Source organism: Peromyscus eremicus, chromosome 12, assembly GCF_949786415.1.
Source record: "Peromyscus eremicus chromosome 12, PerEre_H2_v1, whole genome shotgun sequence".
In the NCBI taxonomy this organism is placed as follows: domain Eukaryota; kingdom Metazoa; phylum Chordata; class Mammalia; order Rodentia; family Cricetidae; genus Peromyscus; species Peromyscus eremicus.
The window spans coordinates 38,960,724-38,985,709 of NC_081428.1; the positions used below are offsets into that span (position 1 = coordinate 38,960,724).

The window sequence follows — 24,986 nt, forward strand, 5'->3', positions numbered from 1 at the left end:
TGAGATTTAAATGGACCATCTGTGAGGTATAAAGACTCGTGAAGTTGACATAATCCTACATTTTCCACATGTACATTTCCTATCTGATAGGACCATTTACTTTTCATACCTATTGAAACAATATGTCTTGATGGCTTGTAGCGCACTCTCTTTTAAATTCGGCCAACAGTGAAAGGGCTAGCTATCAGTAGTTTTAACACGAACTGCTTGAAGCAGGGTCTACTTACGTGTGTTGAGGCTGTGTTCACAACATTCCCCCCCTGCTACTTCAGACTTCCTTCTTCTGTCACTTTCTCTAAAGCCCAGAGGCAAAGCCAACACTGTGTCACATGTTCTAACCTCTGTCGTTAGAAACATCCTCCTCCTCGACATTCCTCTACGGCTGAAGAAGACCATACTCTTTGCCTCTGCTATTTCAGCTACGGAATCTCTGCCCACTGCAGTGAGCATAGAAAGGAAGGTGGCCCTGAAAGCTCATGCTCTCTATGGTCCAGAAAATAATATGTAATATTCATACATCCAGTTTTGAAAGTGTTCATTCAGTAAACAAATAGCAAACATAAAAGAGAAAGAACAAATATTGTCACATAGACAAAGGCAGCAGATATATTGCAAAACATCAAGTCAGGTGACAACATATGACAGAGACAGCTGGGGTGGCCTGATTGAGAGCAAACAAAGATGGCATTATTAAATTGGGAGCTTATAACACCCCACAGCAATGTACTAGTGAAGCCTCATTGAGACACTCAGCTGGAGTTCCCAACAAAGTTTTTTTCTTATCAATGAGCTGCTTTCACATCCCACTGTACGTTTTTTTAATACCACAGGATAGAATGAACAAGAGCAACCTCTTTTAAAAGAGTTTCTCCCTCCTGCCATTCTCAAGGGCACAATGGGTTTTGTTTGTTTGTTTTTAAATTTTCCTTTTATTGATTCTTTATGGAGTTGACATCATGCATTCCAATCCCACTTCTCTCCCTGTCCCCTCACGTCCTCCCTCTGCCCTTGTGACCTTTCCGCCTAAACAAAACCAAATTTAAAAGAAAAAAAACAAACAAAACACAGAAACAAAACAAGGCAAAAATAAAAACAGAAACAAAAGCAAACAAACAAAAGAAGAATCTTGTCGTGAAATCTGTAGTGTGGCCTGTGGAGTCACACAGTTTAGTCCATTCATTTACTTGCAAGTGTTCATTGCCGTGAGTTATTGATCTGGCTCGAGGCTTCTGGTTTCTCACCAATAATGGGGTCTCACTGGGGCTCCTCTTGGATATTCTGTTGTTGTCCTGTGTCATGGAGATCCTGCTGTTTTGGATCTGTAGTTTGGTCCCCTTCACATGCTCCAGCAGTTCATAGATGAGGTGGATGTTGGGGTGGGTCAACTCATAGCCCTGGTTCTGGGCCTGGGTGGTAGCTGGGCTGGTCAGCTCTCTAGCTTTCCCTCGTTATCACTACCTGGATGGGCTCTCCAGCACTGCCTCGGCTAGCTCAGCCAGTGCAGCCTACAAGGAGCGGGACCAGTTCTTTCTGGGGCCCTCAGATCCGGGTCCCCCTCACTCATATGGCAGCTGCCAAATCTACTCTTTTACCCAGGCAAGATGCAGGGCCCTCTCTCCCTATTGCTTTGGGGGCATATGAGAAGGGCACAATGTTTTAATATCCTCAGCTGTTTGCTGTTTTTCTTTCTTCCAGGGTTAAGGGTTCAACATGCCATAGAATAGGGAGATTTAGAGGTCACTTAAACACCCTGGGACCTGAGACAAGGGAGGGTTCCTCTCCCACCGTGTCAGCTTTCAGTAAGTTTAAGCATCACATGTGGCAATTCACCAACATTCATTCGTCTTTAGGAAAGAATCCCCAAATCAGTGTTAATGATGGTTCAAAAATCAGCGGCCCAGGCTCACAGAAGGAGGTATCTTCTGACACCAGAAGAGGGAGCTCCTTCCACTTCCCAGGTTCCTAGTGCTTTATGATGGCTGTTACTTCTCAGGTGACCTTGTTTCTCTCACAGTATCCTGTTCAAAGGGAAAGCCACCAGCTAGTTTTGACTTGTCTGGCGTTTGAACCAGGGGTTCTGGAGCGGGATGGTAAGAACAAGAGTGCTTAGGAGCCGGGCGGTGGTGGCGCACGCCTTTAATCCCAGCACTCGGGAGGCAGAGCCAGGCGGATCTCTGTGAGTTCGAGGCCAGCCTGGTCTACCAAGTGAGTTCCAGGAAAGGCGCAAAGCTACACAGAGAAACCCTGTCTCGAAAAACCAAAAAAAAAAAAAAAAAAAAAAAAAAAAAAAAAAAAAAAAAAAAAAAAAAAAAGAGTGCTTAGGAAACATTCCCACTACATGCTTTTCCACTTCCCACCCCTTAAGAAATGTGTTTGTTTCTGCAGAGTTGGTGATCCAAGCCAGGGACTTACGAAAGAATTATAAAAATCAATTTACACCCCAGTGCAAGAAATTGCTCTCGTTTATTCCACATCTGATGTTCTGATGTGTTTACATAATGGGTAAACGGATGAGGCCTGAAAGGTGCTACAGAATAGGGTAACCAGAGGAAAAGACTAATAGTAACGATGCTTCCCTCTAGTGGTAGAGTGTGGGAAAACGTCTCATAATCGGAAGTTGCTTCCTAAACCCAAAGAAGTCAGCTCACTGACACAACACAGGCTGTCGTCATTACTTTGGGTCGCCCACAGGTCTGTTGCTGAAGACGCTTTTGTGACGGGACACGGAAGTTCAAGCTGGTACCGAACTGGAAGTTTCCTCCATGCTGGCTAGCTTTCGTGGAACCAGAAGGTGCTATGCAAGCTGATGAGGGAGAAAAGTCCTTAAGATTCTGACCCAGCTCTGCACCTGTAAACTACAACAGCCAGCCCGGCAGAATACGCCATTGGTGCAATAGCAACATTAATGTTATGGGGGTTAACTGCTTTTTGATTAGCTTATGGGCCCATTTCAAACAGCACATAATGCATGTGTCGTACTATAAACTGGGCCAAGAACTTGTAGCTGGGGAGGTCATACATCCTAAGGGAGGACCTACCGCTATTATTTTGCTAAGTGACAGTATAAAGCCACCCCTATCTCAATGCCCATGGATTGGTGCACTTCTTGGCCTTCATCAGAAACCTTCTTTTTGCAGGGAATGGCAGTTAATACAAAGTCTCATCACTATTAGCCAAAGTGCAGAGAATAAGTGACTACGGGGTACTGGGTCCTAACTGGACATCTGTATCACCACCTCATACCACCCCCAATCCCTTAGGCTCAATGTACATGGAGAGGGAGCTGAGAGAAAGTCTAAAGGAGCCAGAGGCCAAGGAAGACTATTTGCCAATCTTTTGGATGAAGCAGGATCATTGCACACATGAACTCACAGTCCTGTGATTACCTACATAAGACCCATGTACAATCAAATCAGAGCAATGTGCCAGCACGGATTTTAGAGGACACATGAGGCCCCACTCCCATCTGAAGAACCATTGACAGTTGATGGCTTCGTGGGGCAGAGAGAGTAACTTTTCTTCAGGAATATGGCCCAGGGCAGGGTAGGTTTCCCATGCTTCAGGGAATGGCCGCATACCCATGTGCATATGTACAGCACTAATTGGTCACAGCTGGTCTAAAAAAAGGACATGGAGTTGGTAGGAGACAAGTTGGGAATTCTAGAAGGGGTTGGAGAAGGAGATTAAAGAATGGATATAACCAAAATACATCTACAAAATCCTCAAGGAATAAATAAAAATATTACTTAAAAACAGAGGTAGAATTTAGACTAATTTTAAAAGTCTTATATTTTAATTTCTTAATACAGAAATGCATTGTTATAGATTTAATTGTCTCCCAGCTTCCTCTACTTCATATTTTGAAGACTTATCCTCCACCCACGTGCCTCAGAATGTCACCTGGTTTTAGGTATGGTGAAACGTATACTCATTGGAGTAAGGTAACCTCCAGCTCACTATGACAAAAACCCTTAGCGAAGGGGTAAATTGAAAGAGATTGAGAAGACCATGTGATCATAAAGACTGATTTCAGTATGATGACCTGCCAGTGAAAAACCAAAGAACAGTACCAAGTGACAGCAAACACCAGAAGCTGGGAGACAGACAGACAAGGACCAGACAGATCTCTGCCTAGCACCTTCCAAAGGCATGCGATTCTTCCAGCACCAGGATCCTCAGTTTCTAGTGCTTTGAGGCAATAATCTGTCCTTCAGGATACTCAACTTGTGGTATTTCATTAAAGCATCCTTAGAAAGCTGATAGATTCCCATTACTTTAACATTAGTTTTGAACTTAATGATTTGGATGTCAAAAGACAGCATGCACTTGATCTGGGAATAGTATATTGAGGGTATTCAGTAAATATCAAGTATAAAGATATTTCCCAGATTTATTACCATCCATGAAATGCATCATCTTTCATGAAAAACATTTTGGAAGCCTGGTTTGGTTATTTATACTGGTTTATGGTTCCATCAAGTTGATGTGCTTCCTCAATCTATCCTGCTGTCATTAAAACAGTCCTCGGCTAGGATTGTTCACACTTGTAGTGAAAATCATTTGTTGATCAGTGATTTCTGCATGGTCTTTGGTATTCTTAATATACCAGCTGTGGTGGTTTAAATGAGAAATGCCCCTCGTAGGCTCCCTAATTGAATACTTGGTATCCAGTTGGAGGTGGTCTTTGAGGGAGTTGTGAGGCCTTTGGGAGAGCCTTGCTGGAAGAAGAATATCACAGGGGACAGATTGTGGGTGCTTATAGTCTTGCCCACTTCCTGTTCACCATCTCTGCTTTGTGCTTACATTTGAAGATGTGAGCTCTCAGTCTCAGCTTCCTGTAACTGCTCTGCTTCTATGCCTGTGGCTTGCTGTCATTCCTCTGCCCCACCACAATGGATTCTCATCCCTCTGAAACCGTAAGTGAAAATAAAGCTCATTTGTCCCAGTGTTATGTCTTGGTCATGGTCATTGTCTTATCACACCAACAGAAAGCAAACTAACACAGCTGTACTCTATCTAGATCATAGATTCTTTGAGTGTTCTTGATTTGCATACTCTTTATATTGTGGGCCTCTTGTCTTTCAAAATGCCTTATTGCAAAACATTCCTGGTATTAGTTCTCCAGAGAACTGCAAACAATAGGAGAGACTGTGCTTTATAGCTATTTCATCTGAATACTGTCTTCTGAAGGCAAGAGAGATACAAGACTCAGGAGGTTAAGAAAACCTACACAACTCAGGAAGTTAAGAAAACCTACACAACTCAGGAAGTTAAGAAAACCTACAAAACTCAGGAAGCTAACAAAACCTATACAACTCAGGAAGTTAACAAAACCTACACATCTCAGGAAGCTCAGAAGTAGTAGTTGGCTTCACTGTTCATATGCTTACCTGTTTGACCTATCATCCTACATGCAACTAATCTTGCTCTTTTCTGCCACCTACATCCATGTGTGGGTGCCCTTCCTCCTTACACGTGCCCTAGCCAAGTCTGCCAATGCTGCAGATGTCTTCCTCACTTAACTCAGCCACAGACTTCCCATGCTAAGTGGGTCACCTGTGAAGGGATGCTTGATCTCCAAAGGATGCCCTCTTCTTCCTTTCTACCTCTGACTTCCCACATTCAGTGTCACACATGAGTGATTGTCTCCCCTACTTGACATTGACCTTTCATACTGGCTTACTCATCCTCAGCACATAAATGCCTCTTCACCCTGCTTTGGGTGTGGCAGCTTAAGCGAATCTCCCTTTTATAGATGTTCTCATTACTCTACTTGGTCACTGACACCCACTTTGAGTCATAGTCCCTCTGACACATAATAAAACACTTTCCTTGCTCTTATTCAGATGAAGCCTTTATGACTAAAATGCACAGGAATGAGAGGTCTAGTGCGGCTATGTACAATATGAAGACATGGAGGCCTGGATTTCGTGTGCTTTGTGTGATACCATGAAACAAATTGGTGACAGCATAAACACAACCCCAAGTCTCCCTGAGTGGCAGCTATGCGACAACATGGACCTGTCCCTCTGGATTATTATTTTATCCACATGTTCATCACAAAGCATGCTTTGAGTAGAATAAATAAATAAATCATTTCCCATTTTTCTTTTTTTCTTCTTTGTCTTCTTGACTTATGTGCATATAAAATAGTGGCTGTGTTGGTGACTTTTGAGCCCGTGTGGGGAAATCTTTGACAAATACAAATTAAAGGAGGAAAGCTATGGTTTGGTTCCATTTCTGAGGGAGTCCATGGGGTTTTCGTTGTTGTTTGTTTGTTTGTTTGGTTTTTGGTTTTTTTTGAGGGGGGGTCCCATGTGCTTGAGGAGAGCATCATAGCAGCAAGAATTTGTAATAGAGGAGTCGTTTTACCTCATGGAAGACAGGAGAGAAAGAAAAAGAGACTGAGGGGGAGGGCAGGGCATGACGTAGATCCTAAGGATATGTTCCTGTCACCTACTACGTCTGGCCAGTCTCTATCTCCTACCAAAATAGTGCCACCTTCTGGGGGCCAGCTTTGCCATAAATGTACTTTTGGGAAGGGATACATCTTATCCAAACCATAGGAGTGACCATTTCCACATTTTGGTGTATCTAATGCCCATAATTCATGTCCTTATATAAATGCAAACATCTGAATTTCTATGCCTTGGATTTTTTCCATTCCATAAATTTCTAGTGTTCTTAGCAAATAAGGGACAACCTTATGAATTCAATGATGTAGCCAAAGAGACAAAGTTATATGAAGCTATGGTCATTGCAGTATCCCAGGGTTCCTGATTGAGGGAAGAATCACCAAATCAGTTTTCCAGCCATTGGGCACCCTCCCCTTCAAAATGTGTGTGACCTTGCAAGGAGGAAAAAACAAAACAAACAAAACAAAACAAAAAAAAAAACCAAAACCAAAACTAACGTCCTGGTAGGGTAACCATGGGCTTCACAATTTGTTTCCTTAGTCATCCTCTTCAGCAATAACCAGCCTCTTCCACACAAAGCAGGGTTTCCATAGCATATTCTGTAGAATGACATCTTCAAGAGGGTCTTCTTGAGAAGGGAGTTCTGGCTTAAGAAACACTGGGAACCAGGCAATGCATACGCACACGCCGGAGGCTGCAGGACACTGCACACAGGACATCTTTTAACTTTGCGCGTGACCTGGTATCGACTGCTCAGTCTTTCATTTCATGAACACATTTCATGAACACCACAGAGTTCCCCTTGCAGTGGTCTCTAACCTCGTCTTTGTTTCTGCACTGGGGAAAGCATTGTGTTATGAAACTGATGAGGCAAGGACATGAAATGTATATAGAGCTATGCTTGATGTATTTTCTGTTTAATAGGTAATAATTCATCTTCTTAGTTTATTACTTATGGAACATTGTGATTTTTAATATTGAAAAGGTAATATGTATGTTATACCAATTGAAAATACATATGTACTGTACATACCACAGAAAGGGCATAAAGAATTTTTAAATTTCCTATACCTCAGATCCCTTGGATTTCTGTGAAGATTTTTTTTAATGTACCCTACTCTAGTCACTTTTGGTAGATAATATAGACACATGGGAATAAGTATTATAATATATTCACAACAAGCAGATAATGAACATAGATTCATTTGTTTTGCTCTTCTGTAGCAATCTCTAAATTCTTTCATTTTGTGACACATTGTGTTTTCATGAAGTTCTAGGATGAAATAAAATTAAGACTTTATGTTAATATCCCCCCAAAGTTGTACTTTAGAAAGTAAGTATTACTGAGAATTGGGGGATAATACATAACTTTGAGGGGTAAACAGATAATCAGTTTAGATGTAAAATGTATTTTATAAGTCTGTGGTTACTACTCCCAGGAGAGTACTCTGTGGTAATTACATTTGCTATCTTTAACAGCTGCGATCTGTCTTATCAGGGGTGACTCCCTGGTTTCTCACCCCGGGAGAATGTGAGTCCTTTGAGGACTTGTCCCTGCCTGTGACAGTCCTGACATGCTGAAGGCTCTTAACCATCACGGGTCTAAATGAACGGAGGGACAGTCAGGGCATTGATTCGTCCACCAGCAGCAGAGCCTCGGTGACATGAGCACCCACTAGTGACTTCACTTGAGACTAGAGAGGGCCAGAGGAGAGGAATGCTGGGTCCCAAGAGTCACAGCTCCAGTAGAGGTAGCAGTTTATTCGGAGAAGATTTCTTTCCTAAGATTGTTGTAACTAAGTACTACAAAGTGTGTGGCTTAAATAACAGAAATGTATTGTTCCTCATGTTGTGGTGACCCACCCCCCACCATAAAATTATTTTCATCACTACTCTGTAGCTGTTATTTTGCCACCATTATGAATCATAATGTAAATATCTGATATGCAGGTTATCTGATATGTGACCCCTGTGAAAGGGTCACTTGACCCCCATAGGGGTCATGATCCACCGGTTGAGAACCACAGTTTTAAATGAAGATGTCATCGTACTTGGTTCTTTTCTAGGCTAGACTTTCTAGAATGCAGGCTCCTTAAGGAAATGCAAGCAGAGGAGTCATACGTGGCTCCTGCCATTGATCCTTTCACTTGACAACATACTTCATTTCTCCAAGAGGGTGTGCAAACATCCTGAAGCACCTAGCTGAGCTATAGACAACCAGAGCGATCCGTTGCCTTCCTGACTTCCTCTCTGGCTTCTCCTTGCTTGCCTCCTTCCTTCACTGTCTTTCTTGTCTGGAGAGTCACCCTTTGACCCTCTAGGCTGATCCCTCCCCTTCTTTATTGCCCTTGAGTAGGTTTCCTTTTCTGAGAGCCCTGGTCACTTGGTCTCTCTCGCTGAAGAATGATCACACTGCAAGCAGAAACACACCTTCTATTCAGGGATTCCAACTACATTATGCTGAATTAACTTCAAAACTCTTCAAACATGAGAACGCCTGCCCAACAGACCACTGAAAGGAAGGATTCTTTCCATGTTTTATAACGGTCTCTGATTAAAATTCTTGACTAAAGGAGAAGCTAGCTGTTTCACATTGAGTGGCGCAGTGGCCTGATTTCAGCATGCGTTCCTGTCATTCCTGCAACGTCCGGGTGCTGGTGGCTATTGTGTGTGGGCTGCTGACGGGTGTTGTTCTGGGACTGGGCATCTGGAGGTTGACAGTAAGGATCCAAAGAGGTAATGTCACCCTGTTATAGTCCAATGGGGCGGGGTGGGTGGGGGTTGAACCTCTGACTCTGTCACCTGATATATCAGTGCTGGGGAGGACCTTGTCCAGGCAATGGCTGCCTTCTACAATGCCACTTATGGAGTGTAAGACAGCAGTTGGTTGATGGTTAGTGGCTAGCAGCCGTATGTATAAAAATATGCTTGTGTGTGAGTAAGCAGGGTGAAGAATGAGTTTTGAATTGGCTTCTTTGTGCTATTTTAATTCCTGAGTTGATAGAATGAGTAATAATAGAAATTATTAACAACATGTATTTGGGTTTATTTAGCTAAATCCTAGAAAGGCAAATAGTTATGAGCACAGACTCCCAAGCAACCATGTATACAAACATGTAGCAACTATGTAGCACCCACATAGAAATTCATCTCAAGAAGGAACTTTAGAGGTAATAGTGTGGTTGTGTTATAATGATGGTGTTAAAACGGAGCCCTTGGGAACTCAAAAGTACATTTTCAATGATTCCAATGCTGCATCCCTTGGCTTCTGGAGAGTCACTATAAAACAGTGGTGTGGTTCTCAACCTGTGGGTTGTTACCCCCACCTAAGACCACTGAAAACCGCAGATTTCCATTACGTTTCATAAAAGTAGCAAAATTACAGTTATGAAGTAGCAACAAAAATAATTTTTTTATGGTTGGGGGTCACACCATGAGAAACTGTTTAGGAAGGTTGAGAACCACTGCTTATAAAGGGATTGGAAGTTGACATGCAGAACATGAGAAACTGAATAGATAGAAGTAACCAGTGCCAGTAGGGAGGAACAGTCTGCCCTCAGGGAAGGCAGGAACTGCTGCCTTGGTCCAGTGGTGCCAGGCTGCAGACTCCCGTGCTGAGAACAAATGGTCGACATTGGCTGTTGCTGAAGAGGTAGCCTGGAACGGAGCCATCCCTACTCCACCCAGGAAGACTGGAATTCAGAGAATACTGTGTTGGCAGCAGTTAAAGAACTCGAGGAAGAAATTAAGCTGGGCAAAAGAGTAAGATTAAAACTGTGAGCTTTGTAAAATACTTTAACTCAGTTTTAAGAAAACCATAAGAGTCTTTCTCACTGTTAGACTTATTAAATGTGTAAGATCTCACTTAAAGGAGATACTTGAGAAATCTCTTCCTTCTTGCTGCTATTCATAATGACATCTATTTTTAAAGGAAAACTTGTGACTTAGAAATGACACAGTTAAACCAAACCATTACAGACAGGGACAAAGTACAAAGCACATGAGGAACAGTACAGACCGGAGAACAGAAACTGTATAATAGTCAAAGGCTTAGGAAGAGCTGCTTACCTGTGGACACACCTCTAGCTCCTAGAGGGCTAAGGCCCCTGAAGGAAATATAAAGAGTAATAAAAGTCCTGTTTCTCAGAGTAGTAACGTACCAGAGCCTCGGAAAGATGAGCTTTGTCCTTGGTTAGTTTTTCAGTTGACTCTTTATATAAGGGATATCCTTCAGCTTTGGGGTAAAGCCAGTGGAAAACTAGAGGGTTATCACTATTTAAAAAAGAGTGGAGTGGCAGGTGGGGGTGGGGATGAAGACTGATACTGTTTGCTGTTGCTTCCTGACTTGTGAATTTTATTTGGAATGTGCTTTAGTTCTGTTTCTTTTTTGTTTAGTTCTGTTTAATTCTGTTCTATTTTGTTTTATTCTTTTCCATGAACTGCTGGGTATTTCATCTCTTTCCCTCCCATCATTTCATTCTACCCATCTCATTTGATGTCATTGTGTAGTGTTTCCTCTTTAGTCCCTTACTTAATTATCAATTGTTCTTAAATTATTTTTTTCTTAGAGACAGAGTTCATGCATATCTCAGAGAAACCAATGTAACCGTGAATGCTTTCTTTGTTTGTTTGCTTATAGTTTGGGCTGTCCTGGAACTCACAATATGTATCCCAGGATGACCTCAACTCATAATGATCTTCCTATTTCAGCCTCCCAAGTGCTGGGTTTACAGGCATGATCCCACATGCCTGACTGATCATAAGTGTCTTATTTAAAAAATGCATATTCATGCATACATCAAGTTGTGTCTAAATTACCACATTCAAAATTCATTTCATATAAACATAATGGGTTTTTTTTTTCATGAAAAATGGTAACTTCTTTGTGAAAAACAGAAGGAAAACAAAAATAAAAAGCTTCCATGCTAGGCATATAGAGGCTCACAGTATCAGTGTTCAGGATGCTGAGGCTGGAGGATTGCTCGGAGTTCAACAACATCCTGAGCAGAATAAGAAATAAGACTGTTTATGGAAAAAAAAGAAACCAGAAAAAATACAGAAAACTTCCAACTTCCATTCTGAGAAAATTCCAATGAAAAGCTTCTATTTGGCTACAGTGGGAGTATTGATTTTTACATTGGATTTTTATATACCTGACAACTTCAGAAGCTCTTACCATGACCAAGACAGCACACTCAGAACTTCACACGTCTTATCTCACTTAGTCCTGACACCTACATTGGAAGCAGGTGTCAGTTTTCTTGCGTCACAAATGGAGGAACCAAGGCTGGGAGAACATTTTTGCATTTATATAGCTGTGCAACACTGGCTGTACCACACTGGGTTTGAACCTGCGTCATGATGGTCTCAGTGGTTCTGTTCTCAGACGCACACAGGAAACCAGAGTAAATCCATTCACTTTTTTTGAGACAACAAGAGCTGAAAATCCCAGTTCACAATGGTGCAGTAAGCATGACAGTCAGAGCGTTCTGCTGTAGTCTCTGGGAAGTCTGTTGTCTTCGTGTTTATGATTCTCACGTATTTTTGCAGTGTGTGGAGTGTGCATTAGGAGTCATGCTTCGGCTCCCAGGTTTTCTGAGTCTTCAGTGGTATATCTACATTTCTGCTGCTGTAGTAACGGCCATGCTTTTGCCATCGTCTGGGAGACTGCTAAGGTGCTTTCTCCAGCTTCGCAGCATCATAGTTTGTCTGTTTTGATCTTCGCAGTGCAGAACGGCAAAAGAAACTTCATTTTTTTTAGTAGTTTTCATCCAGGCCACTGCCTAATTGCAGGGGAAAGGCAAATTCAAAATAGCCAGCAAGTCACAGATCAAATCAACTCTAATTATTCTAAAGTGAACCATTGGCTTGAAAGACAAAGAAGCTCTTTAAGATGTGGTCTATAGAATTCCAGTAACCTTCAACAAGCAAATGGAACTTCTAAAAGTCCTGCTCCTGTTTCTGAACTGTGCCTCTTGTTAAAGGGTCACTCTACCAATTAAGGCTCTGGTTTTGATAATTGAGATTTTTCTACCTACAACACAAATTCTTATCCCATTTCTCTCTCTCTCTCTCTCTCTCTCTCTCTCTCTCTCTCTCTCTCTCTCTCTCTCTCTCTCTCTCTCTGGCTTTTCGAGACAGGATTTCTCTGTGTAGCTTTGTAGCTTTGTGCCTTTCCTGGATCTCGCTCTGTAGACGAGGCTGGCCTCGAACTCACAGAGATCTGCCTGGCTCTGCCTCCCAAGTGCTGTGATTAAAGGCGTGTGCCACCGCCGCCCGGCTCCATTTCTCTCTTTTTACACACACCACACACACACACACACACACACACACACACACACACACACACACACACATTTGGTCACAGTTCTCATTGATGACAAGTTCTCCATCCTTATTTACTTTGTTAAAGAGAAAAGAGGCTTGATTTAGGAACCTACCATATTCCCTACCACTAGATTTGAATTGCTGTGATGGATAAATAAACCTTACAAAAACTAGGAGGTGAACTTAGTCTGTTAGGAGGACTATAACAAAATAATGTAACTAGATACTGTATACACAACAGAAATCTCTTTTCCACCGTTACCTGAGAGTCTGAACGAAAGTGAACTCCAGCTTTGGTGTCTGGTAAAGGTCTGCCTCTCGGTTCTGAGGTGTTTTCTTGCTGTATCACCTTTTGAAAACCTTGATATTTAATGCTGTGATATTGGGAATTCAATTTCAACATATGAATTTTGAGAGGATGCATTCAATCCATAGCATGGATCAAGAATTCTCAAATAGTTGTATTCAGAAATGACACAACAAATCTACCAAATCTTCATGCTCTCTTTCAAAATAGTAAGAGAAATGCAAGTTTGGATGTTTAAAGAGAGACACTTGTGTTTCCTGCTGCTGCCATTTGTAGCCATGTGCATATGACCATTGGACTCTAGGCTTCATTAAGATATTTCCAGTTACATATAGCCTCTGCTTACCCATATGACCAGTAATCTTGCAGGGTGCATTTATATTGGAGGAAATCTCTGTATTTCCAGAATCCCAGCCCTTTCACGTTGAGTGTTCCTAAAAAATGTCTAATGTGTTTTCACAAAGGATAGACATAAGAGATCTATCTCTGTTGGCTTCATGCTTCTAACAGCAGGGGGCTTGCACTGCAAGAGCAGCGTGGCTTTGAGTCCCATCACGCTTGACAGTGAAAGTTAAATACAAATGTGGATCTTGTTGCGTTTCTTTCCTTTGATGTTTACCAGTTTGAGCTACTCCTGCTCTAAACATACCCAGATGGTCACAATACAATGGCGAGAGAATGCTTTCCTCAATTTGTATTAATGAGAGGGCGTCTCAACCTCAGTACACAATGGTGATGTCTTATTTAACTGTATCCTTCAGTTCTGGCTCTAAGAATCCCCTGCTTTCTGTTCCTTCCTTACACCGGCCATAGCCTTTCTACCCCACCATAGGACAGACTTGTTCCTCAGCCTAGTGAGGACTTCAGAAGGTTTATATGGTCCCAAACCCAAGGCCAGACTTTATGGCACTCATAATCCTCACTCGGTAGAAAATGTATGTTATCAGGAAAAGTCAAGGTGAGTTTATTGATGCTCAGAAAAGAATCTGCCCACAGACACTTGTCTTTTTTTCCTTTTACTCAGTTTGGTACTTCCCACAGAATAAATCTACACAGTAATAGATCCAACACCTGCAACGGATCCTGGAACACTAAGGCCATTTTAGTGTTAAAAAAAAAAAAAAAAAAAGGTCAGAGAACTCTTTTGTGAATAGAAGAAAGTATGCTGAGGTGACTGGAGGTGGTGTTCAATTTCAACTCTCCAGTTACAAATACTCTCCTATCCCTTCTCCCCCTTTCTGTTTCTTCACCTGTCCACACGCTAAATATTTTTTAAATACAAAATTGTCTATGAAAAGGAAAGGAGTCTTGTTCGAGGGATACGTTTTGTTGCCCAAGTGACAATGCATTTGAAGATTTAAGATGATGTCTTGTATCTTCTGAGCACTCAGTACACCCAGGCAACTATTTTCTAATTTATGAAGTTTTATGTCATTCAGTCCTGAGCACAGTTTTGTCCACCCCTTGAATTATACCTTGAATGGATACCATTGACCAATATTGGACCTTTGGAATGAGACTCAAGTTATCACACCAAAACTCTACAATAGGTTTAATCATTAAATTGAATTGACTAGCTGAAAAGAGAAAGAGAAAGTGTTCCAAGAACAGCCATGGAATATTTGCTTTTCAATATGTATGCTACTTTATTAGCAGAAGACGGCTTATTAAAACATTTATTATATTTACTGAAAATGTTAGCCAAGTAGTTAATATTGAACAACCTTTATCTTAACAAAAGATATGCTTTATGTGTTTTATTTACATCCATTTTTCTTTCTTCCTTCCTTTCTTTGTTTTCCCCACAATGAAAATATTTTCCTAAACATGGCCAGCCTAATGTCTCCTTTTTGCAACTACAACTGTAAAAATAGTTACATGAACAAACTTCATCCTTCTGAGTTTATTTTTTATTAAGATGGTAGAGCTTGAAAAATGTTGGTGCTACTTTGGGCAACATTTCCTGTCATTTGGGTATTTTAGAGGCTAAGAGTCTGAAGTGGGTAGAACAGGGAGTTAAATATATCATTACAATGGAAAGTGAGTAGTCTGGCTAGAATTAGACATCCTTAACTAGAATTCAAGTGACAGAGAAGCCATTCAGCAAATACTTCTAACTTTTTATTCATTAACAATGTTCTAAGATCTAGAGATACAAGCTATGGCCTTGAACAAAATATTCCTTAACTATCAAACTTGTAATTAAAAGGCAGAATGACCAGGCATGGATAGATGCTCCTTCCTCCTTATTAAATGTATGCAAATCATAACTAAATGTTCAAACACACCAACAGGCTTCCATTCTTAAAGGGAAATCCCAGGAGACTGAAACACTGTAAAGAGTTGATACTGTAACGATGAGTAGGCGCTGTCATAAACTCTAGAGGTTATGGGTTTGATGTATCCATAGAGAAAGAAGGCATGGTGCTAGACTGTGTAATGAGGAAGGTGGAACCAAGCCACGAGTGTGACACCTGAAGCCTTCAGGAGTCACATCAACCATAAAAAAGTAGATTAGAACATTTCTGTTCTCTATGCCACAGAAACATTAAATAACTCTTATCGTCTAACCTTTCTGTTATGGTGGTGGATTTGAGACAGGGTCTCATATAGTCTAGGTAGGCAAGTAGCTAACCTAGGCTGGGATGACCTTGAACTCCTGATCCTCCTGTTGGGGGAATTCTAGACTTCCCTCTAGCTTCCTTTCTGAAAGAAGCTTCTGTTCCTGCTCTTATGCCAGCACTGAGACCTTGTTTAGCTTAGTTCTCTGCAATACATGTCTCACCTGCCCCTACCCTACTCCTGCGTTTTCTGGGATCCGTTCATTTTCCTCCATAGATTGCTGAAGATTTCTTTTATTATCTTCTATTCTCTCTCTCTCTCTTTTTTTTGGATAAAATCTACCTTTACTTATTGTGACCCTCTCTAAATGGTTCACATAGAGACAGACTCTACTTCACCATCTTACACAGAAATCATTTAAGCTTTAGAAATTAAGAAATAGAAAATTCTAGAACAAGTATGCTTGGTGATAATATTTTTAAAATTAATAGAATTAAAATCAAAGAAATGAAAGTAAACATTAGTTATATAGATACACGAATTATTTAAAATGATGAACTTAAGCAAATACATTTTTAGAATTATTGATAGAAGAAAAACTGGCAATTCATCAATATACAAAGAAAGAAAGACACTCCAATGCAGAGAAGTGGCTTTTTAAACAAAATCATGAGCAAATACCATAGAAAACTTTGCCTCTGAAGACATCTAAGCTGAGTCAAATGGAACTGTCTCTATGTATAAAACAATGAACAGAAAGAGCCAGCTTCCTCCCAAGTTGTCGTCTGTCCTCCACATACATTCATACATGCATACGTCTGCACACACATAATAAAACTACAACATGCCATTGAAAATTTTTTTAAATAATTGAATAAACCATTTTTAAAAGCCCTGCATTAAAATGTATCAGATTATGTTCAATGTGGTTGTACTATAAAATATGACAGAAAGGAAGAAGAATATCACAAACTTGTTTTGAAGTCTCACACACACACTCCAGTGAACTGTGATCTTCATAAAATATCTAAAAATTCTCTGTTCCCAAAGCCACCAAGATTTTCTTCTGTTAGCTTTATTCAAATTACACTGAGTTTATGTTCTGTTCTAGAATAATTTTTGAAAGCTGAAAATCTATGTCTAAATCCATTTTTTTTATTTCTTTGTTTCTAGAACATTTGTTGAAAAATTAGCTTTTCCCCCACTGAACATAATGCTTCTTTCTTAAACAACACCTGCACCTGGCTGTTCTTGAATGGTCTGTGCATGAATTCTATTCCATTCCAGAGGCTAACTTATTTATGCTAATGGAGTGTGAACCAGTATTCCTCTGCAACCTCGTTTCTCTGATGACTAAATGCAGATAATTTTCTGGTGCTAATGGCAGTCTCTATGGCTTTTTTTTTTTTTTTTTACAGAGTGTCTGTTCAACTCTTTTGCCCATTAAAAATAAAAATTGCATGGTTTGCACTCTTCTTTTGTATGTATATTCTTTATAAATTATAATTTGATTTGCAATTCTAATTTACACGTGCTCGCTCTCTTACACACACACACACACACACTGTTTTCTGCAAGTCTGTCACTGTCATTTTTATTTTCTGAAAATACATTTTAATAAGCAGCAGTTTTTAATTTAGATTAAATGCAGTTTACATTTATATTTAGTGCCATTTTTGCCCTTCAAAAATAGTTGCATGCCCCACAGTTGTAAGTATAAATTTTATTTTAAAAGCTTTATGGTTTTAGCTTTGTTTTCTGTGTGTGGTCCACATTAAATTGAGGGTTTTTTCCCATTAAATTGAGTTTTAAGGGTGATATATTTGCTTAGTTAGTTCATAATATTTTCATTTGTAAAACAAACAAACAAAACACAGAGAAGAAAATCAACAACTCCCTCAATTAGTAGCTTTAGCAAATATGTGAAAGCTCAAACTGATCATTTCTGATTTACTTTTTTGGCTTTTTAATTTATATATGATTCTGGGGCTAAGTCCCAGATGTTGCACATGTTAGGCAAATGTTTACCACCAAACTACATCGTCAGCTCTATTTTTATCTATTTTTGAACTTTTTATTCCATTGATGTCTTTGTCTTTATGTTAATTCTGCCCAATCTTTACTGTTGTGACTTAGTCCACCACAAAACTAGTAATGCAAGTATTAAACCATGTTTATCTTCTAAAACCTTGTTCTTCTTTCTGCCTTTTCCATTTCCCAAAAAATTTAAAACCAGCTCATAAATTCCTGCAGAAAAAAAAATTGTTTTAGATATTTTTAATCTATGTACTTGTGTGTATATCTGTACGCAGAAGTTTCTGTCCCACCAGCAAACCCAGCAATCACTTACCAAATAATCACTCAGAGGCTTATATTAATTATAAATGCTCGGCCGGTAGCTCAGGCTAATTACTGTCTAGCTCTTACACTTAAATTAACCCATAATTCTTTCTATGTTTAGGCTTTTCTCAGTACAACATTTTCATCTTGCTTCCTCTGCATCTGGCTGGTGACTCCTTACTCTGCTCTTCCTCTTCCCAGCATTCCTAGTTTGGTCACCCCACCTATACTTCCTGCCTGGCTACTGGCCAATCAACGGTTTATTAAACCCACTCGAATGACAAATCTTTACAGTGCACAAGAGGATTATTCCACAGCACATATCTCTATGTATGTACTGCATGTGTGCCACCACATGTGTGCAGATCCCTTAGAGCCCAGAAGAGGGTGTTTGATCCCCTGAAGCTGTAGTTACAGGCAGTTGTGAGCTGCCTAAAGTAGGTGCTGGGAAACAAACTTGAGTCTTATGAAAGAGCAGTATGTGAGCTTCATCAAACCACTGAGCCATCTTTCCAGCCCCTTTAAAATAGATTTTAACTTTCATTTGAAGAAGAAAAGACAGTTTAGCTAATGAGGCTTTCATTTGTAGCTAAAGATTTTTTTGGTCCTGCCCCCTAGCCCCATGGACCCTGCAACCACTTATAAAATAATCACTCAGAAGCTTATATTAATTAAAACTGCTCAGCCATTAGCTCAGGCCTACCACTGACTAGCTCTTACATTTAAACTCAGCCTATTTCTGTTAATCTATATGTTGCCACGTGTTTCGTGGCTTTACCTGTGTGTCCTTACATGTTGCTCCCTGGATGGCAGGCTAGCGTCTCCTGACTCAGTCTCCCTCTTCCCAGAATTCTCCTTTTCTATCCCACCTATACTTCCTGCCTGGCTACTAGCCAATCAGTGTTTTATTCATCACCCAATCAGAGCAGCACATTCACAGCATACAGAGCAATATCCACAGCACCCATTTATTTGTATCTCCATTTATTTAGATATTTAAATTTTCTCTTAATATTGCATTCTTACCCATACCTTCTTATTTCCAATAGTTTGATGATTTTTATGCTAATTTAAATGTAAATGATTTTCTAATTATTTATTACTAATATGTATAATTTTTTGCATCATGCAATCTTCAATTTATTGCTTAATCATTTTCATGCGTTTTTGATACACCTTAAGATCGTCAATAGATTTGACTGATGTATGAATATTATAACTATTTCATCCTTTCTAAACTCTATACATTTTCATTTTGCCATTTACCACACTGACAAGCACTGAAGACAATCTTCATTAGAAGTAGTTGGCACAACTATATTGAACTTTTTCTATGAAACTTCAGTGGAAGACATTACATATTACAGTAATATATTAGAAGTAGGTTCTTCATAGATGATTTTTATGAGTTTAAAATTTTTTTATGATTCATTCACTAGGAGTTTTGTTTTTAATCTGTGAGACATTTTGCTCCCTCTACTGATGAGTTTGTTCTGTCATATGGTCAGATGGTAAATTTATTAACTAATTTTATATTTTTAAACCAACCTTTCATGCCTGGGATAAATCTTATTTGGTCATGTGGTATCTGTTTTATTTGTTGCTTGCTCTGATTTGTGACTATTTTAAAGGAGTGTGCTGTCTAGCTTGTTGTCAACTTGACACAGACTGAGAGGAGAGAATCTCAATTGAGAAAATGCCTCCATAAGATAGGGCTGTAGGCAAGCCTGTAGGGCATTTTCGTAATTAGTGACTGATGGGGGAGGGCCCAGCCCATGGTGGGTGGTGCAATCCCTGGGTTGGTGGTCCTGGGTTCTATAAGAAAGCAGACTGAGTAAGCCATGAGGAACAAGCCAGTAAGCAGCACTTTTTCATGGCCTCTACATTAGCTCCTGCCTCCAGTTTCCTGCCCTGTTTGAGTTCCTGCCCTCACTGCCTTTGATGATAAATTGTTACATGGAACTCTGAGTGAAATAAACTCTTTCCTTCCCCCAATCTAGTTGTCTTTGGTCATAGTGTTTCATCACAGCACTAGTAACCCTAACTGAGACAGAAATTGGTACCAGGATAGTGGGGTATTGCTGTGACAGACCTGACCATGCTGGTTTTGGGGTGGGAGGTGAATTACGGGAAGACTTTGGACATTTAAGCTAGAGAAGCCATTTAGTGTTTAAAGCTTGGAGAGCAGTTCTGTGGGAACTTGGAAGAAAAGAGTGTTGAAAGAAATGCACACAATGGAGGCCTTAGTTGTGAAGTGCCAGAGAGAAGTCTGAGAGTCACTTAAAGACTCTATAGAGGCTGTTGCATATTTTGAGTTAAGAATCCCTGGTCCTAGTTAGCAGGAGCCGGAGAATCAGCTGTGACTAACATGATTCCAGGAGCATTAGAATGAAAACTTGGCTTTGCTGGATAGTTGATGCTGGACAGCTGGAGCTGAGAAATCAGTGGTTTGTAAGAAGAGATCAAGCAAAATCTTCTGGGAAGTGTTTCCTCAGAGTTAGAACACAGAAATTGTGTTCTAGAGGTGGCTGAGGTTGCCCCTCATGCCAGGAACAAGCCAGTAGGCAGCACTTTTTCATGGTCTCTACATTAGCTCCTGCCTCCAGTTTCTTGCCCTGTTTGAGTTCCTGGCAGCTGAATTGGTCATGTGTAAGAGTCTCCCAGGTGGTACTGATTTTAAAGGCATGAAAGGGGTCATGGAGAGCAGCTGAGGCTTGGCACTGTAAGAGGTCAGGAGAGGCCATTGGTGAGACTGGGGGGACCTTTAAGTTTGTAGAATGTTTTACATTGTGATGTTAATATTAATGTGTGATATTGGGGATGAATAAAAATGAAAGGTTGTGACTTAACAGTGATGTGTTTGTGTGTCGAGTTTACAAGGGGTCAATTGTGCTGGCTAGTTTTATGTCGACTTGACACAAGCTACAGTCACCTGAGAGGAGAGAACCTCAATTGAGAAAACGCCTCTAGACTATCTAGCTGTAGGCAGATAAGCTTTTAGTGCATTTTCTTAGTGATCAGTGGGGAAGAGTCTAGCTCATTGTGGGTGGTGTCATCCCTTGGCTGGTGGTCCTGGGTTTTATAAAAAAGCAGGCTGAGCAAGCCACTAAGCAGCACCCCTCCATGACCTCTACATCAATTCCTGCCTCTAGGTTCCTGCCCTGTTTGAGTTCCTGTCCTGACTTCCTTCAATAATGAACCATGATATGGAAGTGGAAGCCAAACAAACCTTTTCCTTCCTAAACTGCTTTTGGTCACGCTGTTCCATCATAGTAATAGTAACCCTAACCAAGATAAGGAGTTTTACAAATGTATAAATGAGGTTTACTGGCCTGAAATTTAATTTTTTTGTAGTGTCTTTGTCATATATTGGCATCAGAGTTATTTTCACATTATGAAATGACTTGGGTAGTTTTGCTTTTCTGTTTTCTCAGAGAGTTTATGTAAGATTGATATTTTTATCTTCCTAATTCATCAATAAAGCTGTAAGCTGTTAGTAGATGTCTTTCAGCATTTTTCTTAATTTTTAAATTTTTGCAGTTTGGTCATATGCATATTTATTTTGCCTGTGATCTTCTGAGTTGATTGGATCTCTAAACCAAAACCTTTAACCAAATTTGGAAAGTTTCAAGATTTTTTTTTTATTTTCCTGCTTCGTGGCTCCAATTACACATACACACACACACACACACACACACACACACACACACACACGTTAGATCCATAAGTTCTTACAATTCTCTCTTTCAAAAGTTTTCCTTCTCCACATTTAGTGGAAATTTATATACAGATGTTGAGCAGTCTTTGTCTCTCTCTATTCTGGGATACCCCACTTATCCTTGAGTGTCATCTCACATCTTAATCTATTAAGACTGTGGCTCTTTGCTGGAGTTTCCATCCACTTTTGTCACACAGACTCGGTTATGCCCTTAGTGGAAAAACGATACAGAATTCCCTTTCATTTCTGAACATTTTTCTTTGCTTTCCAGTACTCTCAAGAAGGTTCTGTTGTCATTGCTGGTGTTATTGTATTTGTAAATTTTGCTGAGACTAAGGTGGTTATCTGTGGGCAGCTCAACATGATACAAGCCACTCCATCATTGTTGGAACTGTTAATGTCTCACCGTCTACTCTACAAGCTTAGAGACACTAGTGTCCCCAACAGAAAATAAGGTTTTTCTCAAGGTTTCCAATTTCCTGAATGTACTGATTCCTACCATCTGCTGAGGGCTGGATTCCTGTTTCAACTTTGCTGCCTGCCTGCTCCAGTCACTTCTCGTACTGCTGGAGCAATCATCCTAGAAAATATTCCTAATAGCACATCTCCTTTGTTTTAAGATCCCTGTTGTTGGTTGTTTTGCTGCTCTTCTTCTCTTTTGAGGGGCCTGCCACTCAGCTCCCAAATAAATCACACTCAGAGGCTTATTCTTAATTATGAATGCCTGGCCTTAGCTTGACTTAGTTTCTAGCCAGCTTTTTTAAACTTAAGTTATCCCATCTACCTTTTGCCTCTGGGCTTTTTACATCTCTTCTGTAAATCTTAATCTTACTCAGTGGCTGGCTGGGTGGCTGGCTCCCAGATTCCTCCTCCTTTCTCTTCCTCCCTCATTCCTAGATCTCTCCTCCCAGTTTTCTCCTTTTATATATACTCTCTATCTGCCAGCCCCACCTACCCTTTCCCCTGCCTTGCTATTGGCCAGTTCTTTATTAGACCATCAGGTGTTTTAGACAAGCACAATAACACAGCTTCACAGAGTTAAACAAATGCAACACAAGCAAAAGTAACACACGTTGAAATAATCTACTATAACCCCTCTGTGTTCCCTCAGGATTTAATCTCCTTAGTTTAGCATATAAAGTTCCTCACGGTCTACTCTGTGTCCTGCTGATACCCCTCATAGGACTGTTGCTGTTGTGTTAAGTTCTATTCTGTTGCTGGGACATATGGGAATTGTCCATGCTTTGTGATGCTACACTTTGTTTTGGCATATGCATGCATGGTTGTGTGTCTGTGAGCACCCCATTCCCTTTGATGCTGTTCTTTCTATGCTTCTAATATCAGTCACCAGTTTTATCTGGGTTTACTTGAATTAATTACACAGTCCAATTCAAATACTGCCTCTTCAGCAAAGTCTTTCTTGGTGATGTGTTCTCTCTCCTCATTATTGCCTTTGTATTTGTCTTGGTGCTTTCTATAGCTGTGATGAAACACCATGAACAAAAGCAACTTGGGGAGAAAAGTGTTTGTTTCACTCACAGATCCATATAACAGTTTGTCATCAAAGCAGTGAGGGCAGGAACTTAAAAGCAGGACAGGAACCCAGAGGCAGGAGCTGATACAAAGGCTATAGAGGAGTGCTGCTTACTGGCTTGCTCCTCATGGCATGCTCAACCTTCTTTCTTATAGAACCCAGGACCACCAGCCCAGGGATGGCACCACCCACAATGGGCTGGGCCCTCCTCCATCAATCACTAATTACGAAAATGCCCTACAGGCTTGCCTACAGCCTGATCTAATGGAGGCATTTTCTTAATTGGGGTTCCTTCTTGTCAGATGACTCTAGCTTGTATCAAGTTGATGCGAAATTAGTCAGCATAGTATTTAAATAGTATTGGGGAATCTATATGCTGCTAACTTGGTCTATCTAGGTCTGTCTTTTAAATCTATCTTTTTGGTATCCATAATGTCACATATTGATGAGGATATAATAAAAGATAGTTCCAGCAGTAACAATCTGGTTTTGTGTAGCTATAAGTTTTCTCTGGTCCTGCCCAACTCCCACAGCACCACAATCCTGCAGCCACTCAGACCCAAATAAACACACACAGGCTTATATTATTTTTAAACTATGGCCATAGCAGGCTTCTTGCTAGCTAGCTCTTATATTTTAAACTCAGCCCATTTCTGTCAATCTATATGTCGCCATATATTCCATGGCTTTACTGTATGCCATTACATGCTACTTCCTGGACGGTGGGCTGGTATCTCCTCACTCAGCCTTCCTCTTCCCAGAATTCTCCTCTCTGTTTGCCCTGCCTATACTTCCTGCCTGGCTACTGGCCAATCAGCATTTTATTTATCAACCAATCAGAGCAACACATATTCACAGCATACAGAAAGACATCCACAACACCTCAATCTGCTTCAGAAAAGATATGGGTATTGAAGAAAATGCATATGGAGTTACCTTTCATTGTGGCAAAAATTAGCCACTGAGCAACAAAGTGCCTTCACATGGACTGCTGATAGTATGCTATACAAAATGGACAAACAGGACACAAAACAAAGGACTACCAATCCTTGCTAAGACAAGTGTGACTGCAGCTTTGGCAACAGGCATCCTCCGAGGCCAGGACAATATGGCACCATCGCTGAAATGGCTTTGTAATCCAGAAAAGGTACAGTGCCCCTTTCTTTGAAGGCAGCTGAATAGGCAGTGGACCGATGGCTTCTGGTGTGCAGTAGAACAGTAGCTGAAACAGTTATTCTTGAAAGAGTAACTAGGATAATGGAGTCTACCTCTCAATGGTAGACTGACATTTAATAAAGGAGATGAAGCCACCCACAAGCCAAGAAGAATGGGAAGCTAAATTCCAAAAACAACAGCAATTTCCAGAATTTAAAATCCCGAATCATGACAGGAAACTGGAGGAATTCAAGTTTATCTGGTACATGTAATACGTCGAATGTGAGGTCAAGCTATAGGCCTTATGTACATCCTACTTCACAAATGAGTCTATCAGATATGCTAAGCCTGTAGGCTGAAGATGATGCCTCTACATGCAGAAAAACTTTGTATGATTGTCCAGGCAGCTGGGTGTTTCTGTCATAGCTCATTTTTTAGAAGTCACTTGTTTGCACTTCCTGTTTTACTAGGTAATATTATTTCCTTCTTGGGTCTCTGAGGGAGTTGAAGATTAGATAGTTATGGTTACAGTTTTCCTTGTTAAGAAATTCAAAAAAGAAACTAAGAGGTATTAAGTGTATACGTTTGAAAGATCATAAGATAGTTTTCTGTTGGTGATATAAATTT

At 40.4% G+C, this 24,986-nt stretch overlaps 1 protein-coding gene across 1 annotated transcript in view; it reads left to right on the top strand.

The window, feature by feature from the left end:
* Window positions 1–9,037: 9,037 nt before the first annotated feature.
* Window positions 9,038–24,986, top strand: part of Adgrg7 (adhesion G protein-coupled receptor G7) — a 54,547-nt gene continuing 38,598 nt past the window's right edge. The window contains exon 1 of the mRNA XM_059277461.1: window positions 9,038–9,152. Coding sequence (XP_059133444.1) covers window positions 9,038–9,152 — 115 coding nt within the window. The remainder of the gene's footprint in view (window positions 9,153–24,986) is intronic.